Here is a 13,780-nt window from a genome sequence, read left to right on the forward strand (position 1 = left end):
CTTGTTCCACAAAAGCACCAACTATACAGCCATCTTCAGTTGATTGATAAGGAGGAGATCAGGGGCGCGTGAGAGTGAGCTCGCAATATCTTGATGCTGGTAGGATGCCACATGGAACAGTAAGCTTGGTCGTTCTTGTTAGTAACAAAGATATCCGGGTACCATTATTTTCTCAATATGTTTGCTTTAGAAGCTCGGTTCTAACATGTGTTTTGATTCAGTATTTTGACTTACCTAGAACTTTTATCCATGTAACCCTGAAGATGCTCATCAGGGCAGAGGAGCGTAATCACCAGGATGTTGATTTCTTCTTCCGCGACGTGCCACTTTTCATGGTGATTTTCACTTCTCCATCAGCTACTGAAATCTCTAGTGTAACTAATGCGTACTTCTAAAGTAGGGAATCTTACTAACCTTTTTTGTTCTTATCAAGAATCCACTTGATAAAGCGTCGATCTTCACGCTCCTGCGCAGCAATTTACACCAACCGTCTTGCTCCATATGTTTCTCTTCCGAAGAGGTCTTGGCCTTGCTTTTCTTCGACTTGTTACTCAGCTATAATGTTTGAGTGCTTGATGATGCAGTAGCCAAATAAGTTTCAGAAAGTTCGGCCCGTGAACACTGAAAAAGCCTGCACTGTTTGCAATGTGAGAACCCCGCATGCCGTGATTTCCGTGTATCTTTTCCACCCGTGCCTGGTCATTGACAGTAGGTGCAGTATCTCAGTCTACTGTTACCCGTCAGGATACTCCTGGCAAACCTACTTTTTTCTCACGTGTGACCACGCCACACCAAAACACACCCAGCCCATGCGCTGTAGCAGTTCAGGCAAAATACATATCTGGATAGCCATCGCAAGAAATGGCATGTAAATTAATCACTAAACTGCACTTATTACACTGATTTAAAACACATAAATTTTCGTCCTATGCAGTTTACAAAATGTTGTGTCATACTCTACTTGGAAATCAAGCATTTTTCCTTGAGGATATAAATAGATTCCTAAAAGAATCGTTGCCAGGTAAACAAATGTTCATGAAGCCACTAATGCTCGACACACACTGCATATAGCGGGCAACAAATGAATAGTCCGAAATGACATAATACTGAATACATGGATATCTCGACACAAACGAAATACAAATGAAAGTTCGTTAAATAAAAATAAAAAATGATATAGCTGGGATATTTCACCTGAATCCCATTTTCCAAATTAACGCTTTCTTTTGTATGAAGACTCCCCTCCACAAGTCGACGAGTAGTGACCTCCCAGGCAACATTTTTTGCATGTCACCTCTTTTGGAGGCTTTTTGGGGCCATAGAATTTTGGGCACTTAGGAGTGTAATGACCAGGCAGACCGCATTTCTTGCACCTCCTCTGGACAGACTTGGGAGTATTGATGTTTTCAGTTCTCCTACTTTGTTCTCCCATCTGGCTTTGCTGATTGACATCTTTTTCTTCAACAACATCTGTGTTGACATGGTCTTCAACTGTTAAGTCGGCATCTCCCTCAGAATCGCTTGATGATGCTGCACCAACAAGGTGGCAAGGGCAAGACTTTGTGAAATGGTCCCTAGATCCACATATCGCACACTTCCTTGTGCTCTTGTTTGATGCGCCTTCAGCCGCTGACTTGAAACGCTTCGTTTTGGGTCTACCTTTGGCTGATCTCTTTTCAGGTGCTAAACAACTTTGAGAACCTTGTGAGAACATGTTGCCCATTTCGTTCTTCAATCCTTCATCTGTTTGTTGGTTCTCTGTAGGTGTGGTCTCATTTTCTTTGAATCCTTGAGTTGTTTCCTGTGTTGGCTCTTTGCTTGCTTGAGCTGCATTGCCTTTGTCATTAGAAGCTTGTCCCTGTGTAATTCCTGCTGCTATAATCTTTTCAAGATCATTCTTTACTTTATCCAATCCCATTATAGCATGCTGGAAAGTAACCATGCTGCTGTCAGCTAGTTTTACTATCTCCAATGCCTTGACGTAGATTATGTTGTGCATGAAAGTCTTCGACACCTGCATGCTTGCATCTTTCTGATAACACTTTAGGTGATCTGGCATATTTTCTCTAGCATCGTTGGTCCATCTCTTCATAATGTACCTACTCGGGATTTGGCGGACGCCAATGTGTACCATAACCTGGAAAAAAAATCATTCAATGATGTGTATTAGATCTGACATGATGACGCAAATAGTTAAACCAAGAATTGTCATACCTTTAGTAAGTGTCGACAAAGCAGTCCAGAGTGCTCAAACATTCCACACTCGCAATTGTAAGTGTCGCTCTCCCTGTCAACAATAACATCATAAACCACTTTGCACCAACGTTGCCTTTGTTCTGCATCAGCATGCTCTAATGTGATTCTCCCATCCACCTGATTTCCCTTCATGATGAATGATCCAGACTGATACAATTCAAGTAAGAACAGCTTGAACACACCCCTTGTGTAAATTTTAGCTGCGTGTCGCTCTATTAGAAAGTTTGTTCTTATTATCTTCCCATCCTGAAACAGCGTCAAGGTTGCGGTGATGAAACACTACATATTGAATCATTTATAAAACAAGGTGCGGATTATGTGAGACACACCTTCTTTGAGTGAGCGATTTCGAAGTCCTCCTCTTCACATCTGTTGGCAAACATCTTTGTGTACTGTTGAAAAAAGATGTTTATTGGTGCCGACCTGGATACATAACACTTGAGCAGGTTGTTCATGCACTCGCTTCTTTGTGTGCTGCACATTTTGGCACAAAAGTCTCCCTTGAGGTAAGGCTTGGCCCATTTGAAACGACAATCATAAACCTGATGCAAAAATGAATTTTTTTTCAAGTCCATAATGTGTCATGATCTCCTGCCATTCCTTTTCAAACTCCTCAACTGTCATCATCTCATTTATTAGAATGTTGAAATCGTTCCTAAAAGGAGTACCATTCCTGTACATGCTCCCTACTTTCTCCCTCATCTTCTTTAAAACATGCCATTTGCACCAAACATGTTTTGATGAATTCATCACGTGAGCAATAGCAAGCTCCATTTGCCTGCTTTGGTCTGAGTCATATATGAAGAGAAATACAAAGGTCGTTAGTTTTCTATCTAATAGATATAACACAACTGAACTATAGAAAAATATGTTTGGATGGTTCGGATTGCTTTACCAGTTAATATTGTTTTTGGTGGTTTGTTGTCCATTGCTGATAGGAATGTTTCAAATGCCCACTTGAATGACTCTACAGTCTCTTCACGCAGAAAAACACAACCAAACAGGCAGCATTGATAATGGTTATTGACTCCAACAAATAGTCCAACTGGCATCTCATAGAAGTTGCTCTTGTAAGTCGTGTCGAATGTCACGGCATCTCCAAAGCAACTGTAATCAGCCCTGCTCTTTTGATGACACCAAAACAGACCAGACACCCTTCTTTCCTCATCTGTTTTAACTGCGAAAAAGAATCCAGTTCCTTCTGCCTGCATGCTTGTGAATAAATCCAGTGTCTTATTGATATCATCTTGACTACATTCGTGAGCTATGGAAGCACACATGGATTTGAGAGACCTTTTACGGAATGGGACGTCATCATGTGAACCATGAATGTCAGCCATCACCCCATATACCTTGGTCAGTGAAACATTGTTAGAACGCAAGTGCCTAACAATGTCCTTCATAGATGAGTCGACATACTTGTGACACTTCCATAACTTTCTTTCACCTACACTAGCTGCCAACTCGTGGTTGTGTTCTAATACCACCTCTCCGTAGTACCATCCATCGTCCTCTGTGCGAAGCAATCTAACCATCACAGGGCAGTTTGTTCTACTAGACCTAGAGTTGAATTTTTTGTGAGTTCCCTAAATGAAAAACCCGGAGTCAGATCAATCAAAAAAAATATTAATGACTAATAATACGTGTTTAATGCATTTTGTTACCTCGCATGAACACAAAAGGTCCTGCATCGTCTTGAATCCGTTCTTGTTTATGTATTTATTGCCATGCTTGATACCAAAACCAATTTCCCAAGAATATGCATTGCGCATTGAAAAATTTGTATGCATCCTTCTCTGAGTCGAATTGCATCCCTTTAAATGGTTGAAAAACAATTTCCTGCCCAATCTTCCCAGCATTCCCAAGTGCTATCTCCATCTGACTGCATCTGTCTGAACTTGGTTTCCTGGATGCAGCGCCCTGTCGATTCCTACATGTGAAGTCATAAAGTTGATTATAAATGTTTACAAGACAGAACAATATTTTTGAACCGATTACAGGACAGAACATAGTGATGTGACAATGAAACTTAGAAACCATAGTACCGTTCTCTCCTTGTCCATCCTTCAATGTTCGCATTGTTAAGATCTTGTTCATCCGAGATAGGAGCATCCTCACCCTTGCCTTCTCCCTGACCTGTCTCGCCTTGTAATGTGGTGGCTTTAGTCTTGTCTTCGCCTTTTTGTCATAGATGTAAAGATAAACCGTATATGACGAGCATTCGAGTTTATATTAAAACACTACATATGTACATATTTGGTAGGGAAACGTAATAATTCCGCACATCCATTATACACGAGAAACCTACTATTAAGTGGCGGACAAAATAATTGAAGCTATCCGGGGCGAACATTGAAGTTCTATTTTTCATATAGAAAATGCAAGTCTACTTTCAAAAAACTCATTGCATCCAACTATCAAAAGAAGCATGAAAAATTATTAGAAACTATTAGCATGAACTCTTTTTCATCGTGTGGAGAAGCATCAAGTGACTATGGCTAGGGGCATCGATTCGTGGTAGTTTAGTACTGAATCGATCATTTTGGTGGCCGGCAGCGTTCGTGCGCGATGTCTCTCCGGCTCAGCCGAAAGTTGTTTCTCTCTTCCTCAACCAGACACCCTCACGACCGACTGCCTCGTAGAACCAGGAAACAGCCGATCCGCCATGAAAACTGCTCACTACCGCAGTGAAAATTGGTAGGCGGAAGTCACTGCTCCGCCGCCGCCCACTTGGGACTGCCGCCTCATCTGGCTCCAATGGTGGATCCGCAACTGCTACTATTCAACCGCGATTGAAGAAAACCAGCATGCTAATCAATCAAAAACAGGCTATACTGAAGCTAATGCGGTTTGAGTGGCATGGAATACCTGAATCCAGACAAACTGAACCCCCTCCACCACCGCCTGCTGTTGTTGTTCCACCGGACTGACTCATCTAGTTCGCCGGAGATCTTGCTCCTTTGCAAAGAGAAAACCGGCGGCGGTAGGAATGGTTTGTGGATCGATATGACAAGATGCGAGGCAGGGGCTTGCTGTGACGTCTAGTGTATGCAGTAGGATATCTTTGACCGTCCGTGACCAACTAGTTTGACAAGTAGCGACGCTCGTTTTACACAAAGTCCGTTTGACAACTAGTTTGTCTGTACGTGGGTTGTCATTTTGCAGGCAGTCCAGTAGCTCCTGTCTCGCAACTGGGAAACGCAGACCTGAAAGATGTAGGCAGACTACTTTGAAATAGCACCAGCTGTATAGCACCACTGCACCAGACATTGATCCCTTGGACACCATCTGCTTCGCATGTGAATTTGGTTTAAGCAGTGCTGAGACCGTTTCTGTAGGATTCGTTAAACAGCCACGCTTTCTTAGAGCCCTCAAACCGCTCATATTCGTCCAGACCGTCAAAGTCATTCAACATGGTGCCGCATTGGTCCGTGAATGGGTCCTAAGAGCATCTCTAATGCAACCCGTAAATTGCCTACCGTGAGGATTAGTCGATGAACACAGATGCGAAAGGACGTCAACGAACGCTAGCCGCATATATTGCAAAATCTTTTTCAACAAACCAGATTAAATTCGTGCCAACCAGACGGATATTCATTCAAGTTCTAATATAATTTACATAAACTAACGATATTTCGACCATTTTACTAAAAGCTATTAAAAAACACTAAACCCTATATCGGATGACCACCTCGTAAGTGTGGTCGCCCTATTCTGCCACACCGCCGTCGGCATCCATGTCGTCGTCGTCGTCCCTCCAACGGTGCAAGGATGTCGGAGGGCCGCGGCAACCCTCTCCGGCGGTTGCCTGACGCTCGCAGAGGAGCGGCCCGGCCTCCTGCTGCGCGGTGCGAAGGGCCGCCCTGGCCACTGACGAAGGCGCGGGCGGTGGCCTTGCCCTCGTCGGTGTCAGCGGAGCAGTCGCTAAGCGACCACTCCTCGCCAATCTTGGCGAGCTTGCCGTCAACGTAGCGGCATCACCTGGCGGCCGTCTCCGCGGTGGTGACGAAGCGATGAGGTCCGGGTCGTTGCGGACCCACTCTGGCGCTACGTCCCTCTTGGCGAACGCGGAGCGGCGACCGCCATTGCGTCGTTGGTACCTCACCTGCAGCCGCGCGCTCGGCCTCGGATACCAGGACCCGAGAGCCGAAGGCACCATCGAAACCGCCGCCTCCAAGGTAGTGGAGGATGCGTCCACACGCCCTGGCAATCACGGGCGCAGATCCTCCGTTTTCCAGCGGTGGCGCCGTGGTGGCGATGAGGGCCCATGCGTATAGCGGCTGTACGCCGACTCTTTCTTCACGTGGCAGAGCCGCGAGGTGGATGCCGGCTCCTGCTTCACATGGTCGCTGATGTGGAGGCCGCGGTTACGCGGCGGGGACGTCGGCTTGTCCTACACCTACCGGAGTGGGGATGCCGGCTCCCACTTAACACGAACCTGCGGCGGCGACGGTGGATCCTCCCTCACACGCATCGGCGATGGTGGCGCTGGGCCCATCTAACGAAGTGAACGCTCCGTCATGATCTCCATCTGACGGGGGAATTCTTCGTCCGTCAAAGCAGCCTCCAAGAGGAGACAAAGCCGCTGGTGGTCCTCCTTGTTGCCAGAGAAGATGACTATTTCCTTCTTGCCAAAGGAGCCTGTCGCCGTGGATGTGGATGGTCCAGGTGAGTGAGGCCATATGGATGAGAGTGCAAAGGCCATATGGACGTTGCCAACCACGTGTGGTTTTACGTGCTCGACGTCGTGCCAAAGAGATCCAACTCTTTTAGTATAAATAATGATATAGAAGTGAGAGAGGGATGTATAATATGAGGATAAGGGAGTGTTGGCCTTAGTAGGTGAATTAGAATTGTACTACATGAAAAGGCCACAAACGATAGGAATTAGTTTTTGACAAGGAAAAGAGCGATGAGGCCACATGGAAGGTGCCCATCACGTGGTTTCAAAGTTCTCGATGTATTGCCGGAGGGTGCCCACCGTGTATGGGATGGTATGGAGATGGGTTGCAAAAGTGTGCAACGACATAGTGGGGTGAGCCTCTCATGTTGTTTTAGCAATAATATCATGATTGAGAAGGACATGTCTAATAGACGTAACAACAATAAAATGTGCGGGGGGGGGGGGGGGGGTATTTCCAAAAAAATGAAAAGATCCCTGCGGCACAGAGTGCCACATATGTGTGTTTAGCCATAATATAGGTAGTGATAGAAGTGGTCGAAACAATGATATGAAGTGAGACAGATGTACAATGTGAGAAGATAAGGTAGTGTTGACGTTAGTAGGTGAATTAGAATTATCCAACATGAAAATGCCACGAAGCAGAGAAGTTAGTTTTTGAAAAGGAAAGAGCGTCGAGGCCACATGGAGGGTGCCTATCAAGTGGTTTAAAAGTTCTAGGCGTCATGGCGAAGGGTGTCCACCATGTATGGGATGGTATGGAGATGGGTTGCAAAAGTGTGCAACGGCATCCTTGTATGTTGTTTGAGGGATCATATCATGATTGATAAGGACTTGTGTGATAGACGTAACAGTAATAAGATGTGCGAAAGGGGAGTTTATTTCCAAAAAATGAAAAGGGAGCAAAAGCAATATGGATGGTGTTGCATCAAGGGTGATTTGAAGTGCTCGACATCATGACAAAAATAGCACCACCTCTTATGAGATTGTGCGGGAGGGGGGTTTAAAGCTGTGTGACAAACTTGTGAGGAGTGTCGTGTATGTATTTTAAGCTATAAATAGGCAGCCACGGAAAATGGTAGAAAATAGTGATATAAAGTGATAAAATATATGGACAACATGAGAGAATAAGATAATGGTGATGTCAATCAGAAAATCAGAACTATCGAATATCAAAAAATCCAACAAAGAGTGGAAATTATTTTCTAAAAAGGGAAAGGGCGTAGTGTCCATATGAATGGTGCCCAACCGCGTGGGTTAAAGTGCTCAACGTCGTGACGTAAAGACCCCCGCAGCACAGAGTGCCACATATGTGTGTTTAGCCATAATATAGGTAGTGATAGAAGTGGTCGAAACAATGATATGAAGTGAGACAGATGTACAATGTGAGAAGATAAGGTAGTGTTGACGTTAGTAGGTGAATTAGAATTATCCAACATGAAAATGCCACGAAGCAGAGAAGTTAGTTTTTGAAAAGGAAAGAGCGTCGAGGCCACATGGAGGGTGCCTATCAAGTGGTTTAAAAGTTCTAGGCGTCATGGCGAAGGGTGTCCACCATGTATGGGATGGTATGGAGATGTGTTGCAAAAGTGTGCAACGGCATCCTTGTATGTTGTTTGAGGGATCATATCATGATTGATAAGGACTTGTGTGATAGACGTAACAGTAATAAGATGTGCGAAAGGGGAGTTTATTTCCAAAAAATGAAAAGGGAGCAAAAGCAATATGGACGGTGTTGCATCAAGGGTGATTTGAAGTGCTCGACATCATGACAAAAAGAGCACCACCTCTTATGAGATTGTGTGGGAGGGGGGTTTAAAGCTGTGTGACAAACTTGTGAGGAGTGTCGTGTATGTATTTTAAGCTATAAATAGGCAGCCACGGAAAATGGTAGAAAATAGTGATATAAAGTGATAAAATAGATGGACAACATGAGAGAATAAGATAATGGTGATGTCAATCAGAAAATCAGAACTGTCCAATATCAAAAAATCCAACAAAGAGTGGAAATTATTTTCGAAAAAGGGAAAGGGCATAGTGTCCATATGAATGGTGCCCAACCGTGTGGGTTAAAGTGCTCAACGTCGTGACGTAAAGACCCCCGCAGCACAGAGTGCCACATGTATGTTTAGCTATAATATAGGTAGAGGTAGAAGTAGTCAAGACAATGATATGAAGTGAGAGAGAGAGGGATGTGCAATATGATAAGGTAGTGTTGGCGTTAGTAGGTGAATTAGAATTGTCCAACAGGATCATTCGCAAAAGAAATAACGTTTCGTCCAGGGGGCTCTGGCGACAGCCTAGGCGACCTGCGGATGCCGCCCATGGCGGCGGGGGCGCCGGATCTGGCGCTGGGCCACGCCCAGCGGGAGGACCGGCTAGTGGTGGGTGGCTACTCTGGACAGGAGTGGAGCACCTTAAGAAGACGGGGGAGGGAGATCCTTCGCCGTGCTCGTGATCCGGAGGCTTGCCTACGTCATATGCGGGATAAAGTGAGTAAGTTTTTCAATTCAGAGCTGGGCAAGGGGGATTTGAAGGTGGCCATGGCTGTGATGACCGACGCGGTGACAGAGGCGGAGTTCACGGCCTCTGATTTTGCCATGAAAGATGCGGATCCGGCGAGTAAAGGGGCGGAAGAAACTGCAGTTTCCCTGTGCGTTAAATCCAATTTGACCACGGTTAAGGAGGGGCTCCTGTACCAGATTAATTTGGGGATTAATTCTGTTGATTTGAGGGCGAAATTTGGGGGTGAAGACAAGTATTTGAGGGGCGAGTTTCAGGTTATGCAGCAGGCCATTTTTCAGTTTCAGCAAGTGTGTTCGTTTCCTGCTCTCTGTTCTTTGTGTCTGAACCAGGTGAACCAGGGGAGGATGGCATCCGACAGGGATCAGCAGCCACCCAACGTGGAAGCTACACGGCTGAAGCCTGCTGGTGCCCAGGGTGATGAGCTCGGCACTCCGGCGGTGGACTTGTCCACCCCCCTGCCACAGAGGGGAACCGCTGCTGTTGGGGGTCCGACTGGACTGATGCTGTCCATCACCCCCAGCGCCACCATTGGCTTCTCGGCAGTCCCATAAGATCCTCCGGCTCCTTGTAGGCAAGGCAAGCAAGTGGCCATGCTGTCAGACGAGGAGGACGTGCCAATCGTCATCGACATGGAGGCGGCCATACAGGCAGTGAAGGGCAAGCTCGTCGTGGCTCGGGTGCTGTCGCAGTACCCGGTGGACCACAACACCGTCGTCAACAGCTTGCGAGGGGCGTGGAGGCTCCGTGGCACTGCGGTCCCTCAACGGGTCACGAGCAGCGATGGGCGCTTCGTCGTCACGTTCTCCGAGGAGGGGGACCGGCAGCGTGTTCTTCAAGCTGGGCCGTGGCACTACCAGAACGACGCAGTGCTCATCAAGGACTTCGACGGCGTGGGTAACCCTGTGGACGTGCGCCTAGATTCTTTAAGTATCTGGGTGCAAATTCATAGGTTGCCCATCATCCTCAAGACTGAAGACATGGGGTGGAAGCTTGGAAAGAAGCTCGGCACCGTCCTCGCCGTGTCGCACCGCAACAATCAAATCGTTGACGAGCATCTTCGTGTTCGTGTTCAGCACCCTGTGGAGAAGCCATTGAGGAAGAACGTCGACATAACCCCAAAAGGTAGCACCAAACCGATCCTTTTCGATGTCAAGTATGAGAAGCTGCCAAACTTCTGTTTTTGCTGCGGAGTGGTGGGACACACGACAGAGAAGTTCTGCAGCATGCCCAAAGAGCTGCGGAAGGCGTCCTACTCCACCGACATAAGGGCGCCTCCGTATTGGGCCTCTGCTCGTAGACAAATCGATTTTGGGAAGAAGCCGGTGAAGGACAAGGTGATCACGGAGGTGGCCTCGGCGGTCAAAAGACTATACTTGTCTGCTGCTGCAGATACGACTACGGCGTCAGCTTCGGTGGACGGTTCTGCTCCGGTTGCCACTGACGCACCAAACGCGTTGGAGCAGCTTGTGCTCGTTGGCGGGGGTACCAACAACTCCAGCAATGGGCCCCCTATTCAGTTTGCTACTGGAGGCCTAGAGGCGTCCAATGACATGGCTGGAGCACTCCTCAACACCAACTCAGGAGCTCCGGCTGGTCAAATGAGCGAGCTGATGGATAAGGGACCTGGGGAGCACCTCCACTCTAACCTGGGTGCTCCTAGGTCTCCTACTGCTGCTGCTATGGCGTCTATGCAGAAGCAGCCGCAGATGGGGGATGTACAGCCTATGGATCAGGCGAAGGCTAAAGCTCATGGTGGTCGCGAGGGTGCTGCTGCTGATGGCGTACAGCAGCGTGCTCTGGCTACTGCTGGAGTCCAGCGATGGAAGAGGCTTCATCGAGAAGAGCAGGAAGAGAAGGAGATGGTGCAATCTGCATGTGCTAAACATGTGGTTTTTGGCATCCCCACGCCACCAAACAGCGGCAGCGAGCTCTCCAGTCGCAAGATGATTTTTGCTGCCATGCTTGAGAGTACGGCAGGTAGCAAGAGGCGATCCCCTGATGACAAAGACTTCGTGTTAAGCATGAATAGTACTAGTACTGAAAGTCTAGAGGTTAGGGATGATATGGATGTGAGTATGAATTGTAAAAGAGTTGGTACTAGAGTAGGCATAGATGGGTCTACTATTCATGTAACTGAAGAGGTAGATGGGGGAGTGGAGATGGATCAGGACAAAAGAAGAGAGTCTGTAGGGGATGAAAAAGATGTAGAGGATGGAAAAGATGTAGGGAACAATACTAAGGAAGCAACCGGACCTGGGGCTGCCGGTCAACTGACGGGCGAGCATGATATCGCCCGTCAGGAGCCATGAAAATAATTAGCTGGAACTGCCGAGGTCTGGGTCAACCTCGGACAGTCCAAGAGTTGGTGTGCCTCTCAAAGACACACCGACCCAACGTTATCTTTCTTTCTGAAACAAGGAAAAATAAAGAGTATGTTGAGAGTTTGCGCTACCGCTTGGGTATGAAAAATGTGTTTGTTGTTTCTTTGCCAGGAAAAGGTGGAGGTGTAGCAGTTTTTTAAGATGACCTTTATACTCTGCAGCTGAACAAATATGGTGAACATTTTATTGATATGTACATTTGCAAAGAAGATGGCAGTAAATGGAGAAGTACCTTTGTCTATGGTGAACCAAGGGCAAGCCAAAGGTATGTGATGTGGGAATTGTTAAGGCGTATTAAGCCGCTTGGGAACGGACCATGGTTTATGGTTGGTGATTTTAACGAAGCTATGTGGCAGAATGAGCATTTTTCTCGGAATAAGCGGTCGGATAAACTTATGGCAAATTTTCGTGAGGTTTTATCGGAATGCAATTTATTTGATTTGGGTTTTTCGGGTGTTCCTTGGACTTACAATAACAAGAAGGAAGGTCACAAAAATGTGAAAGTGCATCTTGACTGTGCGGTGGCTTGTCCTCGGTGGTCCTCCATGTTCCCTAATTGTACGGTCCAACATATTATCAGTTCAAGGTCAGATCATTGTCCTCTTCTTATTCAAGTGACGGGAGTTCCTCGTCCCGGGATGCTTATTAAAAATCTGAGATATGAAGCGTACTGGGAGAGAGAGGTTGGGGTGCTGAATGATCAAATTGAATTGGTTTGGAATAAAAGTACGCATGTCAGTGACCTGGGAGATGTGGCAAATAAGTTGGACAGTCTTATGAAGTCTCTTCATGGGTGGAGTAAGGAACATATTGGTTATTTGCCCAAAAAGCTTGAAACGGCGCGAAAGAGATTAAATTTGCTCTTCAAAATAAATGACCATACTGCTGTTATGGAAAGGAAGAAAATCCTGGCGGAGATGGATGAACTTTTGATTAAGGAAGAAATCATGTGGAAGCAGAGATCTTGTTTGGACAAAATGAAATGGGGTGATAGGAATACAAAATTCTTTCAGCGAAAGGCCACATGGAGAGCTAAGAAGAATAATATCTCGGCCCTTAAAAGGAGCGACGGTTCCCTCTCTCATGATGTGGACGAGATGAAAGGTATCACAGACTCTTTTTTTAAGAATCTCTACTCTTGTGACAAGACAGTAAACCCTTCTTATATTATCTCTCTTGTGAAACCTCTGGTGAATGATGAGATGAATGAGGATCTTTGTAAGCCTTTTTCTGAACAAGAGATTAGTGATGCGCTCTTTCAAATTGGTCCGTTGAAGGCTCCAGGGCCAGATGGGTTTTCCAGCTGGCTTTTTCCATAGGAATTGGGGTTTGCTAAAGGAAGATATTGTTCGTGCAGTTCAACAATTCTTTATATCGGGATGTATGCCGGAGGGGATAAATAATACAACTATTGTGCTTATTCCGAAAGTGAAGAACCCCCAGTCGATAAAAGATTTTCGGCCAATCAGTCTATGCAATGTCATATATAAAATTATCTCCAAGTGTCTTGTCAACAGACTGAGACCTCAGTTGGACGGTATGATTTCTCCAACCCAAAGTGCGTTCATCCCTGGAAGATTAATTTCTGATAATGCTCTTATAGCTTTTGAATGTATGCATTCGTTGAGTACGCTAAAAGACAGCCGAGGTGAATATTGTGCGTACAAGCTGGACCTAGCCAAGGCATATGATCGTGTAGACTGGAGGTTCTTGGAAAGTATGCTTCGGGCATATGGTTTTGCTCCAGTGTGGGTTAAGTGGATTATGATCTGTGTGACGTCAGTGAAATTTTCTGTGCGGTTTAATGGTCAGTTGTTAGATTCGTTCCAACCTTCTTGTGGCCTCAGGCAAGGGGATCCTCTATCTCCTTACCTTTTCCTATTTGTGGTTGAGGCTCTATCGTTGTTACTCCATGATGCTACGGCGAAGGGGGTTA

General features: G+C 46.2%; 1 protein-coding gene across 2 annotated transcripts; it reads right to left on the minus strand.

Annotated features, from left to right (window-relative positions):
• Nucleotides 1-1,045: 1,045 nt before the first annotated feature.
• LOC123090941 (protein FAR1-RELATED SEQUENCE 5) lies at nucleotides 1,046-5,266 on the minus strand. 2 transcript variants are annotated; one of them, XM_044512304.1, is made up of 7 exons: nucleotides 5,125-5,266; nucleotides 4,302-4,434; nucleotides 3,921-4,186; nucleotides 3,152-3,842; nucleotides 2,586-3,044; nucleotides 2,215-2,502; nucleotides 1,046-2,137 (listed from the first exon to the last, which is right to left on the minus strand). In XM_044512304.1, the coding sequence occupies exons 5-7, from the start codon at nucleotides 2,829-2,831 to the stop codon at nucleotides 1,214-1,216; spliced, it is 1,458 nt and encodes a 485-aa protein (XP_044368239.1). In that variant the 5' UTR covers nucleotides 2,832-3,044; nucleotides 3,152-3,842; nucleotides 3,921-4,186; nucleotides 4,302-4,434; nucleotides 5,125-5,266; the 3' UTR covers nucleotides 1,046-1,213. The 2 variants fall into 2 exon arrangements, with proteins under 2 accessions (XP_044368239.1, XP_044368248.1); XM_044512313.1 differs by having other exon boundaries at nucleotides 4,302-4,401; nucleotides 5,125-5,241.
• Nucleotides 5,267-13,780: the final 8,514 nt, after the last annotated feature.

Source organism: Triticum aestivum, chromosome 1B (assembly GCF_018294505.1).
Source record: "Triticum aestivum cultivar Chinese Spring chromosome 1B, IWGSC CS RefSeq v2.1, whole genome shotgun sequence".
Taxonomy (NCBI): domain Eukaryota; kingdom Viridiplantae; phylum Streptophyta; class Magnoliopsida; order Poales; family Poaceae; genus Triticum; species Triticum aestivum.